This window comes from Saccoglossus kowalevskii, chromosome 10 (genome assembly GCF_978046115.1).
Source record: "Saccoglossus kowalevskii chromosome 10, keSacKowa6.1, whole genome shotgun sequence".
Lineage (NCBI taxonomy): Eukaryota > Metazoa > Hemichordata > Enteropneusta > Harrimaniidae > Saccoglossus > Saccoglossus kowalevskii.
Window position 1 is genome coordinate 25,486,110 of NC_140650.1, and position 24,857 is coordinate 25,510,966.

Genomic DNA, 24,857 nt, shown 5'->3' on the forward strand with positions numbered 1-24,857 from the left:
ATTGTTGCATAAGTGAGAATGGTGTGAAAATAAGAATACCTTTGCACTTGAACTTTACGGGTTTGACTTGTCCAATTCTTTTGTTGCTCATTCTTCGTGGGTTTTCACATCGTGCACCACTTGTTTCTATTCCAGGATTATTGTGCAAATATTCCGACAGCCATTTCAAATTACAGTCACAAATGAAAGGATTTTTGGCTAAGTGTCTGCAAAACAGAAGGGAATGAAAAAATATTAAGATGGTTTGATAAATCAGCGCCCTCTCTGGCAGTTAAAGCAAACTACTATTGTTTTTCTTTTGTCCTGATAAACAAATCCCATGTGTACTGCAGTCACATGAAAACAACTTTACAGAAACCGCATGTAAGTATCTGTAGGTCCAGTATGTTGGTTTTATTATCTCCAATGGAGTGCCTGTTTGGAAAGGTGTCAACAAGCTATGCAACGGGATAGCCTAGTTAAAGCAGTTTTTAGAGTCCACAAGAATTTCACTCTTGTGAGAGGGGTCTCTGGAGAGCAGGGCCAGTGAAGTGAACCACGCCATTAACAGTAGTACTATTGTCGGATTTCAATATACCAATTGTGCTTTGATAATAGCAATTTATTTACAATTACAAGTACACAGTGAAAGCAAATTGAGGTGGTTGAAATTCCAATTATTTCCAAAAAAATAAAAAGACCTCCTTAACTGGTGTAGCTTTTTCTTCTTATTGTGGATAAAAAGTACTGAGAAACACCACAGATTTGTTTTCTTCGCTGGACAGCGATATCAACAATAATTGTTTCTGTATGCAAGTATAACTTACAGTAAAGCACTGAATTCTGGCCAACTGACCAACTGACCAAGCAGGTATTAGGAGCCAATAAGAAGAATCCTCTGGCCAATGACATAATAGGGGTTAACTGAGCGCCTTCTATTGACTGAGGGGAAGTGGCTTGTGTGTACCCCAGATGGAATTCTTCTGTCAGATGAACATCAAAATAAAAGTCAGCCAGGAAATCCTTTGAATCTGAATCATGATCATCTCTACTCTGATATCTCACAGTCTATAATATCATAACATGTTCCTCACCTGTAATGTGAGAAATTTACTCTCCAGGAAACAATCAAAAACATCCCCGGTAAGAAAAATCTCCATCACAGAAAAATACTGAATGTTGTCTGCGTCAAATTTGCTAATTTGATATTTTTTGCATTTAACTCGATTTACAAAACAGACAACAAACCTTGTAAGTGGCAATGAGGAATGTGTCGATGATGTCACATGTAGAATTTGAACACTATGCTGCAATAAATGTGCACGTTCCTCACAGTTAGTTTTCTCGCAAAGTGCACAATATATTAACATTTCTGGCAATAACAACTCATATTAGTACTTGTAACAGGTTTCCCAGTGTTGATCAGTTTTCTGAAAATTCTGGTTAACTAATATGATGATATATGGTTCTAGTGTTTTAATAATTTGACATTAAAAAAAAAACAGTTTTGTTTTGGTAATATTTCGTTGTTGAGCATAAGTAATCTAAAAAGTACAAAAAACAGGTGCAATATTTACATTAGACAGGTTATAAATCTATGACCCCTTAGGGCACTCAAGAAATCTATGACCCCCTAAGTCATATAATTAATCAATGACTCCTTAGAACATATGAAAAGTTGGCGATATCTTAGGGTACTTAATAAACATCTGACTCCTCAAGTGAATCAATAAATGCATGACTTCTTAGGATATATATGAAAGTTGATGACCCCTCAGGGCATTCAATAAACTTAAGCAAGTCATTTTAAATACGCTTGCAAATAATGTGAAAGCCGAAAGTTTGAGGTGTTGATGAGGGCGGTTAGTGAAATGGATGGTACTGATGATATAAATGAATAACTGCAGACTAAGAAGCATTTCTGCATGGGCGCACTCCATTGTTATTTTGGCAAATTGGATTACTTGGTATTTTATAGACACTGCATGAATGAATTTCAAAAGGACAATACAAGTTAGTAAACGGGCGACACTGTTCATCCATCTTGCGCACATTATCTGTTGCCCCATACTGATCGTCAACAACGTTAATTTGAATACTGAGCGTACAGCGCCCAACTAGAGTACCTATCAATGCGGTGAATCTGGAAAGCCAAGCTTAGCCATCCTGGCATATGGGACGACTAGACGACAGATTTCGTCATCAAGTCAAAGCGGATTAATAGGTGAACAATATACGAACATTTAAATAAATGTACGCAGAACAAACTGTGTCAATTGGTGTTTGGTGGCTTTGTATCATGTTTACCGGTATTGACATGCAGAATGTAGAGTACAACCATTGTATAAGGCACTTGACTCAAGTTAGGATCAGCTTGGTGAACTCTAATTGGTCATTAGACCATTGGTCTCACTGTATTTCCTTTATTAGAAGCACACTTTCAATTAAAGTACATGTACTGTATTTCCTCTATTAGAAGCACACCTCCAATAAAAGTACATGTACTGTAATTCCTCTATTAGCAGCACACTTCCAGTAGAAGTACATGTACTGTATTTCCTCTATTAGAAGCACACCGCCAATAAAAGTACATGTACTGTATTTCCTCTGTTAGAAACACACCTTCAATAAAAGTACATGTACTGTATTTCCTCTATTAGAAGCACACCTCCAATAAAAGTACATGTACCGTATTTCCTCTATTAGAAGCACATCTCCAATAGAAGTACATGTACTGTACTAGTATTTCTTCTATTGGAAGCACACCTCCAATAAACGTACATGTACTGTATTTTCTCTATTAGAAGTACACCTCCAGTATAAGTACATGTACTGTACAGTATTTCTTCTATTACAAGTACATGTCAAATAATGCACATATACTTTCTCAATTAGAAATACACAAGATGTTGTATTTTTACTAGTTTTAACATTGCTCATGGAAGCGCTTGCTTCAAATATTATTGTTTGTATACTTACAATGTTTGTACGCTGACAAGCGGCATAAAAGTTCCGTTCGCAATAGACTTGATATCATTGTCATATAATGACCTATAACATATAAATAAAAAATTATTAATCAAATCAGTTCTTTAGTACAAATAAACAAAAAAGTTGAAAAGTTCATCAAGGTCAATGACCTTTCAAGATCACATAAGGTCAATCAATATCTAGTGATTTTCAACTTCTTCTCTATAACTATCTACGAATTACAGTCCAATCATAGTAAGTGTTCAAGAGCAGACATACGAAGCATATCTCATTACTTTTGTTATTCAATTCATGATTGGGCAAACTGATATACGGCTTTTTTGTCAATACAGAGAAACGATAAATAATAGAACAATACTTACAGAAGATTGAGAGCAGAGAGATCACGAAATGTATCCACTCGTAAACACGTTATCTTATTAGCGTTTAACAGTAATAACTGCAACGATGTCAGTCCTTTTAATAATCCAGCGGGAAGTTCGGAAATCTTATTACCATACAGTACCCTAAATGCAATGAATGACAATACTTCAAATCTCGTCATCGCATACAAATTGTATTTTACATATTAGAAGGTGTGTCACTGTTACATTTCTCAAGCTAACACTTTGAGGGCCACATTTTTTTTCAGCCTAAATTCTGGTGCAATATTCAGCAAATTTTAATATATTTTTCTATAATTTCTTTTTTAATTTTGGACAAAATGAACATAATTTCCCATGAATCACTGGTCTTGATCAAAATCTTTGAAAAAATATTTTAAAAATTATGAAAGTTCATTTTGTGAATGTTGAGAAAAGTTGACTTAGGCGCTCAAAGGTTTATAAGGAGTCACAGTGTTGTGTTACCGTGGCAACATATACAATGCATGTAAAATACATTGTTTGTTTATAATAAAATCTGAACATGTGCTGCAGGGGAATGACCCGCATAATAGATCACATGACCCATATCGACCAATCAATAGGTACGGTATTTTTTTTTCCTATCACGTAATTATTGATTTTACTATTACCATTTTAATAGACAACAAATTACATCAACTGAAGTAGTAAGTATTTTACAAATATAGGTCAAAAGTGCAATGAACTCTGAATGACCCACCCTGACGAAATCAACAAGGTAAATATATTGCTGGAGCCTAGATTGACTCCAGATTGTCTGGACGTCTAATCTAAGCCACTCCAGTGTATAAATCCCTACACTCTACAAGTATACTCATCAGCACATCACCATGGAAACTACTCATCACGTTTAATTTTGTATGAAAAAAAAAAGTTTTACATCAATCTTTATGAACACTTAACTCAATCCCCTGAGTAAGAGGAAAAGTTACATGTAATAAAACACATTTTTGAAAAAAAAGATTATAAATAATAAAAAGAAAAAACAAAACTAAAAAAATGTTTCATATGACTTAAATTACACAATTTAATTTTTAGAAATTTCAACCAAGATGTTTGGTCATTATAATGAAATGTATATATGAAAGGTCAAAGGTCACTTCTAACCCCCTGTGACTGGTATTTAGATAGGTCGTAAATGGCAAAGCAGAGCTGTACACAAGTAACAGTACTGCTGTTCTCTGTCCAGTAAGTCAGTGGCTGTAACTTATCATCTTTATAGGCAACACTCGATATCATCTCCATTTCAACCAATTTACGATAGATTAGGATCTAATATAGTCTCATATTTTTTAATGAAGACATTGTTATCTGGGTAATATTTAACATACTGTGTAATTGTTGCTATGGGCACTGTCTGGATTGTTTACACTCTGGGGAAAAAGGTTGTATACCCAGTACACTACAAACTACTGTGAAATACATTTTTTTCGCTTGGAATTAATTCTCGCTATTTTCGTTGAAGGAATGACTCAGTGAAAATAAAATCTAACGAATATACCTTTTTCCTATAATTTACATTCAACTTGTCAAAAATCAATAAATAATAAATTTCATACAAAAAAAACAAAAATTAATTCCAGCTAAAATAAAGTATTTCACAGTATTAGTATTTTACCTCTAACCGGGCCGGAAGTGGGAATTTGTTAGTACTCTAAATATTCAAACATATTTTAGTATAAGGTAGTAAACATATTACTTGCTGAATGTTTTAACAGCTTGCCAAAATGATTCAGAAAAAAATGGCGTCAACAGGTGATGTTATACTATCACTGTTTATTATTTTTATGGTTTTTTATGGAATTCATGAAGACAATATTTTGATAAAATCTCTGTGACCCATTATCTTTGGGACATCAGTGACATTTTTACTGCTTTGGGAAATTCTCCTCTTGCGAAAATAAAGCAGTCTACAGTAATTTTACAAAAATTGTTAACATGTGTGAGGTCACATAAAACAAACTTGAATCCACGCCTTTATTTCATTTTAAACTGTACATATCATAACAAGATAACCAAGCCTAGTAGATATGTGAGTGGAAATTAAGGTAGAAGCCTATTCCTAAATTAAATACCCAGAATTTATTCATTTTGCAATAAACTGTACTCCAAGGCAATATAAGGATATTGACCTAAAACAAGCAGCCTGTCGGCTGAGATAGCTCCGCTGTTAGCAATGCACATTTCAATTAAAGAACAGAAGATATCATTAGAAAATGAACAATATGAATAGTATCAAAGCAATCGGACTTACAGTTTTTAACAAGAAGTCGAAAATATCACTTTTTACCAAAAATTACAAAAAATATTCACCAAAATTAGAGAATTGACGATATCATTACAAAATGAACAAATTTGAGAGTGGTCCACATGTAGTAAATATATATGTAATATCAAAGCAATTGGACTTGTGGTTTTTAACAAGAAGTCGAAAATATCACTTTTTACCAAAAATATTCACCAAAATTAGAGAATTAAAGATATCATTACAAAATGAACAAATCTGAGAGAGGTCCACATGTAGTACCTATATATGTAATATCAAAGCAATTGGACTTGTGGTTTTTAACAAGAAGTTGAAAATATCACTTTTTACCAAAAATTACAAAAATATTCATTAAAATTAGAGAACTAAAGATATCATTACAAAATGAACAAATCTGAGAGAGATCCACATGTAGTACCTATATATGTAATATCAAAGCAATTGGACTTGCGGTTTTTAACAAGAAGTTGAAAATATCACTTTTTACCAAAAATGACAAAAATATTCACCAAAATTAGAGAATTGAAGATATGATCATGAAATGAACAAATCTGAGAGAGGTCTACCCAAGGTACATATACACCAAGTATCAAAGCATTCAGGCTTGTAGTTTTCAAGAAGAAGTCGAAAAAGTAAAACATTGACACGGACGACGGACTACGGACAATCACTCATATGATAAGCTCCGCTCGACAAAGTGCTTTTATCATAGGTTCCTATGGCAGAGATATTATGCAATATCTCAAAATCTAGCCTGGTGACATAGGCTGAAAAAATCATATATTGTTAATGATGGAGTACTTTTGTTGTTCTGAGTTATTTAAAAAATCTGGGTTTTAAAAAGTGTCAAAAAATGCAATTTTTCTTTAACATAGTGGAATTGTTCTAAAAATAGCAATTTTCAAGAATTATTAGGACACGTTTCTCAAAAAGCTTAACTGTAACACACAAAATAATGCTATTTAATTCTACCATGAGACATTAGCTTCATAATTGTACATAATAAACTAATGAACATTGTCATACGATTTTTGACCATTTTTGTCAAAAATTATGACTAGGCTTCTACCTTAAGTGAAAAGCAAATGCTTTAGAAATGGCACACATTTACAGACAGTCTGGTTCTACAATTGTAGCTCAGCTACTGGCATATATTGAGAATCTAAAAGTCGTGTGAAAGTCACTGATACATAAAAACTAAAATGTGTAGATCACATGATATCAGTCCACCAATCAGAGTTCTCATACTCACTCAGAAGTGAAAGTTCAATTTTATACTTACAGTGAGTTCAATGCTTTTAGTCCACTAAATGCATCATCAGCCAAACTAGATATCAAATTATTACTCAGGTCTCTGCCAAAAAAATGGATGAATATATTATTTAAATTATGAAAACAACATAGTCACACAATTGACCAAGCAGAACTGCTGTCAGTCAAAAATTTTAATCGTGTTTTTATAGTAGGCGGATTTATTTTTATTGTAATGAATCACATACAGATACTCAAAATACCACATGTTCAAGTTCACATAGTTAAAATAATAAACATTTTGTCATCTGTAGACTGGGTCATGAGTGATACATGTACTACAATTTGATCAGTTGTAATTCATAAATAATTACTCTTTCTATGCTTTGCTGTTCTAGATCAAGTTAAAGCATCTGTAAACAATAATAAAATCATTTAGGTTTTGAAAAAGTAACGAAAATCTAAAAATTTGATTTGATTCTTGTCTTGACATGCATTTTTATTTTTTTTTGCCGAGAAATTCTCTTATTTTTTGCAACAATTTGGCATATTAAAGAAACAAACAAAAACGCATGTTGCACTGCAAGACTTTCACACTGTTGTGAGCTGACCAGACACAAATCTATTTTTTGTGCCTAAAAAACATTACTGTAAGCACATGAAATGATGGCACAGCATTATTGCACTATAAGACATTGTTTTGTGAGTGATAGAGCTATATTGCTTACAATGTAGCAATTACTTTTTGTGCCAACACTTTGAGTAATGTAGCTATTTTAGTGTATCACATCGCAATATTGCCATTTCATTCTTTTTTTTTGCGATTCCAGACAAATTATAAAAACAAATCACTGTAAAAAATATATGGTACATAATTGTAACCAACCATGAATTGAAGGGGGGTTACAAAGAATCATTGATTTCTTTGATATTATTTATTAATTAATAATAATGGTGATTCAATACTTACATTCTTCTCAACTTTTTGTAAGTATTAAATGATCTTGATTCGATTCTTACAATCTGGTTCTGTTCCAGTCTCCTATGAATTTTGAAAACAAGGTAAAGGTGAGCAGAAATTCAATAAAACCCCAGCAATTCACTTCATTTTTGTCATTTTTTTCTCATTTTTTTAAATCCTTGTTTATACTGAACCAAAATAAGCTACTGTAAAAGCATTTATTTTCACTGACATTTAATTTCACTATTTTGATGTTTTGAGCAATCTCACTGGGTTTTAAGTTCATGAACTTGACAGTTCTATCGTTATCGTTAGTGTATTTTTAATAAAATAAAGAAGGTAAAAACCAGCAAATAATAAATGCATTTACAGTATCAATATGTGCTATATCAAATAAACACACTAATAATAATAATAATAATAATAATTTAATAATTAATAAAATTTGAAATAGAATGATCATGCCACTCATATACAAACAGTACTTATAAAAAGCTGGAAAGTAAATTTTTGTTCAACTATAATTTTGCCTTAGTTTCGATTTCATAATAATATTAAAACAAATTGAGAAAAATGCAGCTTAATCTCCTTTTATCATTCAAGCCAGACAATGTAGCAATCAATCCTACCATATAGCAAACATACCCCTTATGTAAATTAGTTATTTTTAGACACGACCAATGGACAGTGGATAACAGTTATAAATATTAAATTTCACTTTATACTATTAACTAATAGAGAAAATATGTTATTTTTATCAATCTAGTTTTGAACAGTTACTGTTCACAGAAATCCCCCTCTTCCTACCACCACCAGGTTGGATCAACCCTATTTAAATTGTGTTCAATTTAGTTTAATTATGCCGCAAAGTTTGATACAATTATAACATATTTTGTGCAGCATGTGTTCTCGTATGATATAACCAAATCTTTAACTTCCAGTAATTTAAGAAGCGACTCCCCACTTGGTGGCAGTGACCTGACAACATAACTCGTGACTGTTGCTCTGAAAATTGAATAGCTCACACATACAGAATAAACGGGTCAAACTGAACGTTAACAACATAGATGTGATTATAGCGCAACTCTATCCAAGTCAGAATCTTTCACTTTGCACGTACCCCTCACATGATTAACACTACAAGTGTCTAAAAAAAAGAAATAAATCGAGTACGGTCTCGTGATTATATAAACTGAGCAGTTAGAATATTGTTTATGTAAGTTTTTGATTGCTTTGTAACAGAGCAAACTCAACAAAGATGACATTTAGAATGCTATTAAAGTTTAACAGCAGTTCTAACTTTCGACCCAGTAGTAATACACTGAGTAAAACGCGATATATACATTGTTACTGAGTGATAGAAACTGGTTCTGAAGAGTAAAGTGGAGTGAGAGTGAGGCTGGACTAACATATCGAAGAGTAGAAGGTAAGCCACAGATTTGAAACCAAATTGGTATTCTAAATTATTGAATATTGAAAAAACTCATAAATATACTACTAGTATTAAAGAACTGCTGTGCCAAGCAAAATAATATATTTTTATTTTCAGGGCTGTGCAAAATGCATAATGATAAGAGAAAACAATGGTTAAAAATATCTATAAGTAATATCAGAGGTACATTACTTAGGGTTTGCAACTACGGTGACATGATACCAAGATCCCGTTTCAATCTCGCTCTCACATAAGCGTTCCAACGTTGAAAATGCAAATGCGCATGCCCGAGGTAACTAGGATACTGGGATGTCAGGTGGATCAAAATAGCTGTTCACGATGTGACGGATTACGATAACTATATTTTCTGTACATTTTCGATGCATTACATTTTTTGCTATGAATGTGGTAGTACACGTGTTATTGTTTTATTACAAACCGCGTATGTCATGTCAGAAGGTAGTAGCGTCAGTCTCACTATCTACGAGATGAGACTTGAATGGGATCTTGGCATGATGTCACCATACAGTACTATGTGCGTTGCAAACCCCAAGTAATGTACCTCTGGTAATATATGTGGTCAGCACCAAGATAACTGATCTATCTGAGGAATAACGACTCACAGTTCTATGGTGTTCTCAGGAAATATTTCCGGTACTTGTGTGAGACCTTTCCCTCTACAATCTACTACACCACCAAGGCATGAACACTTGGCTGGACATAAAGGTTCTATCTTACAAAGTGTAGCATGATCTTTCTCCAAACCTGAAAAAAAAAAAAAAAATATTGATGAGTCAGCTGTTTGAAATTGATTCCATGTGACTTAAAACGCAATATTAAACATCAAGCATGCATTACGGGATAAAAATGTAGATTTGGTTTATTTCAAATGCCGTGTTTGTGCCGCCAATATTTTGCCACATTTTAAGAATTTTCTTTGAATGTTTTTTTTAAGAAATGGATCTAATTTTTTGGGGGAAAAATATATTGGTTTAATTTTGGAAAAGTAACAACTGGCATTCACATTAATGCAAAAACAATGACTTATAATCATATTATGTATTATTTTTTCAATTCCAGGATACATTCCATTTCACTATAGGTGAAAGGGTTTATTATTACAAGAGTATGCAACAATCGTATAAAGGTATAATAATTTCACTACTACCTATATCATGTGCAAAAAAAATGTACGATCAAATCTAAGAACAAATATTTGAGTTGAGATTATTGATATTAACAAAAATCTCCAAAAAGTTTATAACTTCCGACCAATGGGATCTGTATCACAAATACAGTTTAACACGACGCATTAAACATGCATAATAACTTTCATTATAACATCACTTGAAATTATATGTTTTATATCAAGTGAATTTGTACATAATTTCAAAAAATAATCATCTAGTTACTCTGCAAACCATTACTCCTCCAACCCACCCTTTTTTAGGATGATAAATAGAGTGCCACTATCTTGTATGTCTCTTAAACAAATTTGATTAAGTATCATACAAGTAGATAGTTCCTACTTCAGGTCAGACGGGGACTAGGTCATCTCGTCCATTACCTAAATATGCTACTAGAGGTGAAGCAAAAAATGCTATAAACGCTGTTGACTCAGTATCGTCAACATTAAACAGAACTACAGCCCGAAACAGGTGAGCAGCACGAGCATATATTGAAAAGCTCCAGCAGATGGCAAGAAATCACCTGATACCTGTTTATCTGGTTTTATCGCTATTGTTATCGGCAGCAATAAGACGGAGTGGATTCCTTTGATGGGAGCACGTCTACTTGTGTGGTTTACACTCGCAAGGTTTACTTTTCAGATTCACACGCGTATTCTATACAATTGCAGTGATGAGACTAGGCAAACTGATGGAGGACTGTGTGGTTTCAACGAGAGTGATATCGATAAACACGCAACAGACAGGATATTGAAACATATAAGCAGCAGAACCAAATTAAATGTACTACCGTAATCAATATTTACCCCCCCCCCTAAAAAAAGTATAGCATATTTGTAACATTGAAGGGGTCCATCAGTTATTAGTCTAAAGCATCTTGAATTGTATCAAATTGAAAGTAGAGAAGAAATCTGTATGCCAAATGACGTCATATGATGTATTAGTACCTAAGCATGCAGCTTAAAATCTTGTTGAGAACAAAGAGTGTAATACCAGCTGAATAAAACTTTGTATTATACTGGTGATATGAACTACTTACATTACTTTTTCCTTTTCTTGCTATTTTAAAAAATCATGTTTATTATTCAAAAAAGTATCATGTATCAATTTTCCACCAATGCGTCATTATAGTTGTTCCTACACGAATGATCTAATCTACAATATTCCCTGAGAGCATTCACCCTATTTGTTTCCATGCCAACCATTTATCAAGGTGATGAAGTATGGGTAGTTTCCAGACAGTTAGTAAGGAGGGCCATGTGATGCAGTTTGTTTTTACACAGAATACAGTACAAGAAACTAGCCATTAGGAACCCGTAGGGATCCACACGCTGGGTCTAATGTGTTCACAATGACACCATTCAGGCAATCACGAATACTTTCATGTTATGATGAGACTAGACAAACAGACTAAAGACTGTTTGGTTTCAGCAAACCAAAACTGAAGTCTTTCAGAAAGGATCTTTCCAACTAAAAACATTATTTTTTTTTTAAATGCCAGCTTTTAAAGTAACATAAACCACCAAAAAAAATTCTAATTCTGAAATTCTAATTTCAATTGTCATTTTGCCAATTTGAATTAAATCTTGTGTGCTGCTCAAATCAGTCAAATCAGCTTTTAAATTTAAATAAATTAAAGTATTAGCAGAATGAATTAAAAGTAAAGAATAAGAGTTACTGGCCCTTGACAGTTGTTGCCATGATGTGATAAAAACAGCAAGCAATTTGGCAGAATGATCATTAGAAACTGGCTTTGTTTATTGATGTTTAGACAGTAAATGTAACGGGCATAAAACATTCAGACATATAAAAACAATGAAATGAGATAACAATAAACTCTGTGTCAATTGATACCATGTGCATGGTGACTGTGTTTCTCTATACAGTGCATTGATGTAAGAAGCAGTGCAGGTAGACAGAAAATTAGTGCCTAAATGCGTATATATGCAGACACTGTTGGGTTAACAAAGTTTGTCATTTATTTGGGATTATTATTTTATTGACAAATTCTGTTAGCAGGGAGCTGCGAATTCGTAAAGGTAGTTTGTGGTGTGAGGTGTTAACAGATTATCTTAGATAAACAGTTCCCAGTGCATTTTAATAAGACTTGGTCCTATCATATGGGTCCTACTAAGAAATAAAGAGTTCCTTACCATTGCATTTGAAATCTACGTCTTGCAGTTCGGCCACTTTCACATATTTTAAACTCCTCGGTTCCTGACATCTAGTGAACAACGCTAAAGTCGGGTGCATTCGTAAAAATCGTCCAACCCACGATAAGTGGCAGTCGCATGAAAAATCATTATATGCCATTCTCCTGTGGAGGAAACATTATACATTACATCAAACAACATTACCATGTCAACCACCGACTGGTCAAGCCAAATTAACTGCTTTTCACCGACTTGAGAATTTAGCTGAAATTCATCTTTCGAAATATTGGGGATTTCAGGATACTCCATGAAGACAAAATTTAGTAGTAGTCACTGATACTTGATGTGTTGTTGGACCCCTAAGAAATTTTTACTACCGGTAGTACAAAATGTTGTGATTATCAACAAATTCACTGAAATTTATAGTTGACATTAAGCTGCAGGGATATATACTTACAGTGTGGTGAGTCTGTTCATTTGTAAGAATGCATTGGTCTCCAATGTTGTAATATTGTTATTATTCAGGGTTCTGTACAAAGTATAAGACAAATATTAATTGAATGAATTATTTATGTATGGTATCCTTGTTTGTAATGCAATGTCAAAATTATGAAATTGTAGCATTCTGGGCATTTTGTATTCCAAAATTGATTTTTTTTTTCATATCACTTTTAAAAACATAATAAAACATGTGCTTTTATTTTACTTTTTTGGCATTTTTCTAAAACCCAAAAAAGTTGTGACCAGAAATGTAAATATTTTAGGTTCTAACAAGAAGACCTTATGGCCTCACTTTCATCAGCCAATCTAAAAGATTCAATGTAAAACAGGTAAAAGAATTTACTCCTAAAACTTACAATATTTCCAAGTTTCTCAAAGGTCTGAAAGCTCCATTATGGAAACATGAAATTTGATTATGGTCCATTTGTCTGAGGAGAAAAAGAAATAAAAGAAGATAATTAGAACTGTTCAGTAACCTTTCTTTTTATATTATTGTTGTAGCAATTTTTTAAAACTTATTTTAAAACCGGGGAGTCCTCACTAAATTGCGCATACGACAAAACAATCATAGCATGTCATTGTTTACAAACAAACATCTACCCATGAGCCTTCACAGTTTTAGCATGCATTGTTATCGTCGCTTAGAACTCCATTCCCACTTTAACTTTGAACAATTTCATCAGAAAAATTTTAGATGAAAGTATTTGCTATTGAAAGTGAAAAACAAGCATACCTATTGATTATGCAAAAATTGGTTCTATATTATGCAAATTAAGTTAATCAACATATTAATTTATGTATTTAAACAAAACTATTCATGCTTTGATTGTTATATTTGTTTTCAAAGATTTAATTAATATGAAATTTCACTAAGCTGTGGACAGGGTACCGGTACATGCAAAACATAGAACATTTGTTTTTTTCTGGAATTAGTTATTTTAAGGTCCCCTACCTCTACCCTAACCTGAATCTTAACCCTAACACTTAAGCCCCCAAATGAAATTGTGTATTGTGTATGCCCCACTAAAAAACTACATATGTCCTGAAGAAGAGTATATACATTGTGTACAATTAAAATGGGGGTAGGAGACTGGAAAGGCAGGGTTACGATTAAGGGGTGTGGGGATTCTAACAAACTTATCTTTTTTCACTACAATTCATAAATTACTATTATAAACTAAAAAGATTTTTAGTATTAGCCTTATTAATCAAGCTAGGTCTGACCTAATGGTTTATTTAGTATTAACTGTATTAATCAAGCTAGGTCTGACCTACTGTTTTATTAATTATTAACTTTGTTAATCAAACTCAGTGTAACCTACTGGTGTGTATTAAGCTCATTATTCTACTTTGTTGTGACCTACTGGTTTATTTAGTATTAAACTTATTAATCAAGATAGGTATGAACTATGGGTTTATTTAATAGTAACCTTATTAATCTTCATGGTTTGATATACTGGTTTATTTAGTATTAACCTTATTAATCTACCAAGGTGTGATATACTTACAGATTTTTTATTGCACCAGCTCCTCTGAAAAGTTTTCTTTGTATCACCATTAAATTGTTATAACTCAGGTCTCTGTAAGAATAAACAGATTAATATATTTAAGTTAAACAATTATAATAATTAATAATTTCTTTAGTGAATATGGTTTAGTTACATCACATTTTCAATCATTGGTAGTGTAGTGGTTGTTGCATTGGAATCATGACCAATGGCCAGGAGTTCAAATCGTACATGTGTGAGTGTACCACAGACTCAATGGGGTGGCCCAAGCTACTGGCTGAGAATCTAACATCAAACTAACATATGGCACATTGTGAGAAACTGCAGGTTCTTGTGATAAACAAGACATTGTGGGTATGGGTAATGCACTATTAAATTGCCATAACGCCATTAATATCATTGGAAAATGGTCACAACAATTAGTCTCAAACGTGCAATATGGCTTCTTTGGCAAAATGTACTGAACTGTATGTCAGTTGCAATTTCGCTATTGCAATTTCCACAGAAAAAAGTCAGGAGAGAAAACCGTGATGTTCAATGTCTAGAACTGACACCCGATATAAAAAAAAACTTCTCCAGAATGTTTTCAAAACATAAATCTAAAAATATGATTGGTTCTCATGAGCCGTATAAAATGAGAAGAGCTACAATGTTTAGCTTAATTCTTTGAATGCAAAGTCAAGTGCCCTCAATGGTGTGACAGGGGGTACAAGTAAATTGTGATGGCATCTGTTGCCAAGTTCATTCAGCCAGTCAGTTGTTTGTTATTTGAGTTATACCGAAAAATGGTAATTAATACCAGATTGAACCAAGCGAACTGTTTTACAGCTGTTGATGAAATACTGAAGAAATAAATGAAAACTAAAACAAAATCTTTTCGAAGTTCTGCTTTGTCGTGCATGAAGTATTAACTCAGAATTGGAGAATTATTTTTCTGTTCAAGATGGTTGATTCACAAAAACTACAGAACAAACAACTAGTTGTAAATAAAAGACGGCCTGAAACGTTTGAAATCCATCCTTGAATAACTACTACAAGACAAATTTGGTTCATGCATGAAAGTATCTAGGTGTTGGGGAATTGTGTTGGGAGCTGAATCCCCAAAGCAAACAAAGCAATGAATTATGGGATATGGGAACATTCTAATTCAGTCTAGGGATAAAAAAAAGGGGTGGTCTATGCACCAGAACTGATATCAGGCCAAAATGATCTATACTGCATGCCAAGCAGAAACCTAATTTGTCAAAAATTGGGAATGAAGATTTTAACACTTTTATAGTTTTCCTTGTTAAAATCAATAAGCGCATATTAATGTTCCTCTGTCTACAAATGGCTATACAAGGAGTATAATGGTTCACTCCACACCAACTTTACCCAATCAAATTCGCTGTACCAAATTAGGTCACAGTGTTTTGAAGTGGACTTTTAACTATTTAACAATCTGAAAATTAAATAAAAAAGTTCACACACAGACACACACACACAGCCTTGAAAGCAATGTTTGGACAGTAACACATGACTAGTAGTGTGGAATACACAGTATACCACTGGGAAACCACGGCTTGTCTCTAAATGATTATTATTAAGCGCTGATAACCGACTCTTGAGGAAACGCCTTTAATTGAAGCCCATGACTGATTTGAGTCCCACTGCTCTGTCTGTAGCTGATAGCAACATTAAGACAGAATCTCTAAACTACATCAACCTTTTCATCACTTTGTCAACTTCTGTCACCTTCCACAAAATAATTTTATTTTCTGCATGTGCATATTAATTAGGTAATTTGCATATCATCAAAACTTTCACTGCCATTGTTAACATTCATCATTTCCCACAATATAGTCGTTGTTTGCGCCAAATCTACTCATTTCCATAATAATGCAAATTATATTTAATTTTTCTGTGAATATTTCTAGCAGGTTATCATCTTTGAATTAAATTTCAATTCTTTGATTTCAAAAATTATTATCTGAATTACATTTAGTTATACATGGGTCTGTTGCTATGCAAGTTTTTTAACAAGCTCATGTTGCACGTCGAACACAACCCTTAATTTAAAACAGCCACTAACAAACATTTAATTCCTTTTTTTAAATATTACAGGGTCACTAATTTGACACAGCGATAAGTGACAACATGCTTCATCAATTGTAAACAAGTAACACAGGAGCATATTTAGTTCAGTTGTGACCATTTCACCAATATTCATTCACGGCTCAGTCAGACACCAGATGTAGTGGTACTGTACACTGTCTACTACTGACATTTTGACCACACAAGAAAATCTAATCACAAACCATGGATCCCACACGTTTCAGGAAAATTAGACTTCTCAGTCACAGGAAGTTCAACAATTACCAAAATAGAAATATTTTCCAATGTAAAAGCAAAATTTATACGGAATTTTAATTACCGAATGCTTAATTTTAAAATGCTATGTATCAAAGTACTATCGTGACCACAAATCCAATTCCTTGTTTATCATAACAAAATTGTAATTTCACAATTCAAACTGAAAGCTTTCTACTGGCCAATGGAATAACATTGGAACATTTTCAAATGATGTCATTATGCACTGTGCTCATTGATTGGCTGATTGCATTTAACATGCCATTGAAATTTATAAATATTTATAAAAATCAACGAAATGGGTTTGTGATCGTTATGGTAGATGATGGAGCCCACTATTGATTCTATTTCATGCTGCAAGTACGGTATATAGAGTAAATAAATACCCCAGTCATGTAGGAAACTTCATGACTGATTCTGATTTAACACTGCTCTGTTTGGTTTTATTAGTAGCTGGCATTGATGGATTAGCATCCTGTCAAAGGATTTTATCACCCAGATATCCCCAATGCAACATAAATGTTGTTGGAGAGGATGATTTGTATTTTTATTTGTTCATGAAACATCGTTGCATCACTATTAATAAATGTGATGGAACTGTGATACATATTTTTATTTTAAAAAGTAAAACTATACATATACAGATTAAGATTTTAAATTGTTTTTTTTCAAAAAAATGAAAAATGTTACTAAAATTGATGCACAAGGGTGGCTTTTCATTTTTATTTTTGATTCTTCAATTGTCATGACATTTATTATTTGTCATGAAAACTGAATTTTTCTTTCATTTTTTCTGCCATCTGCAGTCAGCATAAACATGAATATTTTTGTTAGGGCTTTTGTTTGACATTTAATGTGACAATTATGGCGCACTTAAAAAAAAACACATCATAGAACAAGATATAAATCTTTGTTTTGTTGCCCATATTAAAAAAGGCTGATCTATTATTGGAGAAAAGAAATAACAAACACAATAAATATTCATTATGCAAACTGCAATGTAACACAGTATTTCACTATAATCCATCATTCTGTCATTATGAATAGACAAGCACGTAATTTTAAAAAAAATAGTTCAAAAAGCCAATTTTTATTTTCAATAAAGGAATTTGTATGTGTAATTAGTGCATGAGCAGGGCTATAAATCCACATAGAGTAGAGTATCCGATATCAATCAAATCATTAACCTCCTCTACTAATGGCAAAACTATGTAAGACTGGATGAAACAGGCTTATAATATCTGTAGTAGTGCTATCTTCTAAGTAGACAAATCGATTTATTCTTCTTTAGGTCACATGACGTACATGTCTCCAGACCACGGATGGCTTTTCTCTACCATTATCTTTATCCTAAACACAACCAGAATTGATGCAACTTTTTTTTTTTTTTTTAAATCGCCAGTCTTTGCATGTTCAATATTTGCAAAACCACACTGGCACATTTCAGAAATAAAAAGAAAGTTGCTGCCAAATGTGTTTTCTCTCTGAATGCTGTAGTTGGAGCTGTTTTCTTTGGGCTAAGCAGTTTTCAGAAGAATTTTTGAAATTCAAGCTTGTATTACAAGCATTAATGGGGTTCCATTTAACATACTTGAAATCTCACTCAAGAGTGGCCAGGTCTCAGCTGCATACATGTACTCCACTCAATCCTAGACTTAAAACAAGCTCAGCACGCTAAGCATCAGTGATTCTTTCTAAATATCATAACCACAACACCCACTTGTATGTAACTTTGAATTCTTTTCTAATTTTTCCCGCCAAATTTGTGTCGAACATTTTTAAAATTCATTATGTGTAATTTCTTTGATAATTTTAAAACCAAATACATTTAATTTCCCATTGCCCAAAAAAATGAACAATTAACGCATTAAATTATTTTGTTAAAAAAAGGCAAACTTTTATATTGGTAATCAAGGGTTAAATGTATTTATTGTAAACTATTATTTTTGCTAATAACAGACTACGTACTGTACCCCCCTCCCCCCAAAAAAACAATCAAGAATTTTTTTATAAAATCCAAAAAATGTGATAAATTGTGATGGTGAAGTGACGAATATATACACAACAGCGTGAAAACAACAATATCTGGCATTGTCATTTAGTATTATTTACATAAAGTTTTGCAATCAGCATAATTAAGCAAGCAATCAGAACGAGGATTAACAAAACATTCTAGAGTTTCTCTCTATTCATTGGACCCCCTACTTCAAATGTTGACGTGAAAGCTAACAACCGCTTCATGCGATTGTTTTGTTTTGTTTTCAAATTAAAATATTTCGTTACCACATTTTGGTGGGAAAAGAAACATTTCAAGGTCAGAGGTTAACTAGAAATGTGCGTTCGAATAGTAATAAGATTGTAGTAATTGCAACTACCAAAGACTATGTGAACTTTTTGTGTGTTGCCTCGATGTCAGCGATGTCATCCTCAAAGGTGCACAATGACACGACCAGAGAATTCAACAGCAGGTTTACATTTTATTTGAGCGGTAATCAAGTAGAAGCGATGCTTTGTCCTAAGCTGAGTACCCACTCAACCGACTTTAATCTAAGCTTGCATCTCCATCGCCGACTTATTGCTAGTAGAGCAGAGAAAACATCCCCTGACATTTACCAGTGCACAATAATCTTTTCAGTCATACTAAAAAACTTTTGCCCATTTTTGTTGATCAATACTTTTTGTCATACCTGTTTGTGAACATAATTTTTACTGTAGAAACAAAATAGCGATAAAATCTTCAACTTTATTCAAAATGTATTTTGTATGTGATTTGACAGCAGCAGAAATGGAACAACAAGTAAGCATGGGTTGACACACACTGAAGTGACATCACAAAATAGTATACAAAGTTAATGTGACAATACTTCAAAGCATACATGCACAAAGACAGATCCACCGACACACACATTTAATAAGTTGATGCCATCTTGTGTTACCTCGTGTGCATTCTACATAAAAGTGTTAAGATTATTATCGTTATAAATCTTTTTCTACTTATAGCAATAATTTAGAGAGAGCCGAAAATGTCAGCAAAAATACATTTTTCATCTGTTCAAGAATTTGCTCTGGGACATAATTCTATTTTCATTAATTTACATAAAATGTGAATGCAAGCTTCATGACGACGGCACTTTAAACAAATTTATACAAAAGGACTTTTGATTTAATATCATTATAATTTTTATATTTTCTAAAATGATATTTTCCAAAATAAATTTGTAATACCAGAAAGAACACAATCTTCAATTCAGTTATAGTTGATGTCTGATCAAAAATTGTTTGGGTGCATGGTAGATTTCAGAAAGAAGTCTAAATGTATTCTTCGAAAAAAAGACTGTTGTGATCTGGTTAAGGATGAACTATTAAATTGTGCTGAAGCAACCCATGAACTATTCTGAAAGATCAGAATTTTGAAAGCATCCGCTGCAATGAGTGTTGCGCATAGAGTGGTAAAGCATGAGTGAACATGTACTATAGCCCCCTAGGATGTAAATGTAAACTACTTCCTGTCCACAATTGGCAGATTGGTGGAGATTCCTCAACTGTCTGAAATAATTCACAACATGTACGCGAAACCAAATTGACTGTATCTACTGCACTCAAATTCATACCTGGATACATGTATGTGAATGCATACAGATATCTCCATCCTTGTACATATCAAACTTGTGTCATTAAAACTTTTTTCAACCCCAAAGCCGCAATTTGTTGAATTTTAACAAATCAAACATGATTTTTTTCTTTTTTTTCAATTTTTTTCAAAATGTTGGAAATGACAATTAGGCAATTGGTAATAGAATAGAATAGAATCCCTTTATGCATCCATTTAGAAAATATATTTCTTAATTATTCTAAGCTACAAAAATGTTTACATTTTTCAAAAGGGAAAATAAACTAAAAGTAATGAAATTTCACTATAAATTAATAATTCATTTTATTTATTCATTTCTCATTGGTATATTGCCAAGGTGAGTAACTTTTAATACTAAGTTTGGGTAAAATTGGTCCAGGCATGCATGGAGGTATAAAACAAAGTTCCTATATTTAAATCACACAATGCAAATTCACACATTTCTGCCCTAGGTTCCACATCCGTCAAATGAACGAAGGTCTTCCCACCACTAGTGTTCAGAAAGTCCTCCATTGACCCTTCTTCTCCTTGAGATGACATATGTGAATCAAAATCCCTTTGAGTGAACACGTAGTGTGGCTGGGCAACGTGGGAATCCACACGTGCAGCAAATAAGTTTGAATCCCCGATTAATAACAAAAACCATGTTTTTAAAGAGGACTAGTCTCCACAAACTAGTATTTTGTGAAACCCAGTAAGCAAATTACACATTAATACAAAAACAAACTGTTTTAGATTACAGATGCAAATGTATGTTGAAACAAGGAACAGAGTTCCCAGCACCTCCCTCTTAACATTCACACTCAACTGTCATTTGTTGTATACACACATGACTTTGACAGAGAAGTTAAGGTCATTCGCTGGGCATTCAATCTATTGAATTGATTGTGTCAAGATTTTCATAATTTTTTTTAAACAGTGCAAAATATATTTTGGGGAAAAATCTGTATTAAAAAATGCAGAAAAAAAAAATTACTGATTTCTAAAATATTCCCATAGGATGTACGTTATCTTAAAGCCTGTTCTGTAGAAGCACATATAAACTACTGTGGAATACTTTATTTTCGCTGGAATTAATTTTCGCTGAAAAGGCTTTTTGGGCGTTTTGCTTGATTTTCACTGATTTTTCATGAGTTTAATGTGAAATATAGGAAAAACAGTATATTCGCTGGATTTTATTTTCACGAAATCATCCCTTCAGCGAAAATAGCGAAAATAAATTCCAAGCGAAAATAAAGTATTCTACAGTAACTCTGAATGGGTAAACTATGACTCATTCTGACCACAGACACATTTACTCTATAATTTATGTATGTGCATCTTATAAATAAATATGATTTAATATATATTTATGTTATCAAATTTCATAATGATTACATGAACAACAGGGTAAAATGAAACCATATTGTAAAAGTGGGGAAATCGAGTGATCTGTTTTAATGGTAGCCAAGCACCACAAAAGCACAGACACTTCTAACGGGACTCAGTCGGCACAACAATTTGATTTCTAAGTTCAAACAGTATGGCAGTATGTGATGAGAGACACTGTCTTACCATAAGCAGGTAAAACAACTCGGTTGCTAGGCACACTAAAGACCCCATGTCTTGTAACCTCTCAAACCAAAAACCAAAAATATCAACAATTACACTTCAACAAACATGAACGCCAGGATTTTTACCGCCAAAATTTTTGTGCAGCATTTTGCAAATTTGTATTTATTTTTCAACAAATTCTTCATAAATTTTGAACCAAATGGCCATAATTTCCCATGATCTACGGGTCTTGATTAATTTGTTGTTAAAATATCGACAAAATTATGGATGATTTATTTTGTGAAAGATAACAAAGGTTATCTGGCAATTGTAAAGGTTAAGGACCATGATAGTAGTCTACATATCTGATGTATATATTTATATGTAAGTAAAACAAGCAGAAGATTCATTGAAAACTGATCCCATGTTGTATGTACCAGTTAAGGGGTAATTTTAAGGTCATTGAAAGCTTTGGAATGAACTTTTTAAATTGTTTTAATAACATTGCTACTGTCTTGCCTGCAGCCACATACCAACCACTTTTTAATTGTAAACATTACTACGAGTTGAATTCCAAAATATTTCACTAATATTATTCATTGTTTTCAATTTGAACCAGAAAATATTGAAATTATATTAGCAGTTGCAAAATAACCTTCTATTCTATTCTATTCTATTCTATTCTATTCTATTCTATTCTATTCTATTCTATTCTATTCTATTCACATGCACTGTTTTTTATGAATGCATTTATCTTCTATTCTATTCTATTCTATTCTATTCTATTCTATTCTATTCTATTCTATTCTATTCTATTCTATTCTATTCTATTCTATTCTATTAGATATTGAAATGATATCAGTAGTTTCAGCTCTATTCACTTTGATTCCACATATTATACATGCTACAGCATGTACTGATGGATATTAATGTGGGTGTTCTAGATCCCCCAGGTATACAATGTATGTTTATTGTACAAGTAGTCTTGTTTGTATTTTTACTTGATATGCCATGTCAGAAGAAAAAACTTAGTCCTAGTTTTTCAAAACCACTGTTTATTTAACGCTATTTGTTATCTGATAGGGGTTTTTTAACCATCATTCAGTCCTTGGGCAACACAAAATAAATCTTGTGTGGAATTCACATGTTTTGCATTCTATAGCAGTCAGAAAATAGCAATTTCACTAGCAGTATATCTAAAAATTATACATTTAATAAAAATAATAAAACTGAAGTTTGATTTGGTTGATACGTTAAACGGGAAGTAATTGTTACATACAATATGTAAAAGTAAATAAATAAAATACTATCGACACAACAATCCCATTCCTTTAAACTTATAAGTTTCAATGGTAGTGGAATCCAACCAGTTTATCGACAAATGACGTCATTTGAAAAGGTGTAATTGTTAATCCCTCGGCCAATAGAAATTTCAAATTTTATTTTCAATTGCAATATTTTTAAATATTTATGAAAATGAAGGAAACAGGTTTGTTGTGTAGATTGTAAAATGACCAAATTTCTAAATTGGATGCATATTTAAATTTCAATTAGAAAATTTATTTATACAAGTTAAATAGTTCTACCGAAGGCTAGAGCAAACTGACCATTGTTGCCCTGTATTTTAATCAGCGACATTAAAGTCCTACATACATGAATCTAACGTAGTCGGTATGTCTAGACTTTTAGGTGCAGAAAGATATTATGGGATGTCTCCAACCTGTCTGTGCCAACCACCATCTTTATTAGACTTTAAACAACTTCTACACACTGTGTATACTCTCAGACTTAAACTAAACAAAAACATGTTTTTTTTTCCTCTTTTCAGCTCAGCTAAACATATGAAGCCAACAAAACTTGACAGAGAGTTTTTTTTTCACCTCACTCAAACTTATAGGCATGTACGTTACATAAGCAGTGTTAAATTTACACCCACTTGCCAATCTGAGGAGGACAAGTCATTAAAATTTATAGAGTATGAAATAAATGGCATGGATCAGTGCCGATCTATATAAAGTACGGTCTCAAGCCAGACTGACCACTGGAGCCGTGTTGTTAGGATCATTGATCAAAGTGGTGGAGACCGACTGCCCAATGGTGCTTGTAGAAAATGAAATGAGTAATTCAAGCATGGCTTTTATAGTATAGAGTGCAACAAATATAGCCCTAGGGTATTTAACAGTCAAGATATAGACACAGCAAGCATATTGGTCATTTCTCACTGAAGACAGTCCTGGGGTATTTAACAGTCAAGATATAGACACAACAAGTATATTGGCCATTTCTCACAGAGAGTCCTGGGGTATTTAACAGTTAAAATCTAAACACAGCAAGCATATTGGTCATTTCCCACTGAGGACAGTCCTGGGGTATTTAACAGTCAAGATATAGACACAGCAAGCATATCGGTCATTTCTCATTGAAGACAGTCCTGGGGTAGTTAACAGTCAAGATATAGACACAGCAAGCATATCGGTCATTTCTCACTGAAGACAGTCTTTGGGTATTTAACAGTCATGATATAGACATGGCAACCATATTGGTTATTTCTCACTGAAGACAGTCCTGGGGTATTTAACAGTCAAGATATAGACACAGCAAAAATATTGGTCATTTCTCACTGAGGACAGTCATTGGGTATTTAACAGTCACAGCAAGCTGATTGGTCATTTCTCTCTGAGGACAGTCCTGGGGTATTTAACAGTTAAAAT

The 24,857-nt window shown here is 32.9% G+C and overlaps 1 protein-coding gene across 2 annotated transcripts in view; it reads right to left on the reverse strand.

The window, feature by feature from the left end:
• The window catches only part of LOC100313733 (slit-like protein), a 71,006-nt gene that overhangs the window by 19,654 nt on the left and 26,495 nt on the right, over nucleotides 1–24,857 (reverse strand). For both annotated transcript variants that reach the window (XM_085504420.1, XM_085504419.1), the window contains exons 5-14: nucleotides 14,634–14,705; nucleotides 13,482–13,553; nucleotides 13,082–13,153; nucleotides 12,625–12,788; nucleotides 9,908–10,049; nucleotides 7,862–7,933; nucleotides 6,923–6,994; nucleotides 3,333–3,476; nucleotides 2,959–3,030; nucleotides 40–206 (exon numbers count right to left, since the gene is read on the reverse strand). In XM_085504420.1, the coding sequence (XP_085360546.1) occupies nucleotides 40–206; nucleotides 2,959–3,030; nucleotides 3,333–3,476; nucleotides 6,923–6,994; nucleotides 7,862–7,933; nucleotides 9,908–10,049; nucleotides 12,625–12,788; nucleotides 13,082–13,153; nucleotides 13,482–13,553; nucleotides 14,634–14,705 (1,049 nt within the window). The remainder of the gene's footprint in view (nucleotides 1–39; nucleotides 207–2,958; nucleotides 3,031–3,332; nucleotides 3,477–6,922; nucleotides 6,995–7,861; nucleotides 7,934–9,907; nucleotides 10,050–12,624; nucleotides 12,789–13,081; nucleotides 13,154–13,481; nucleotides 13,554–14,633; nucleotides 14,706–24,857) is intronic.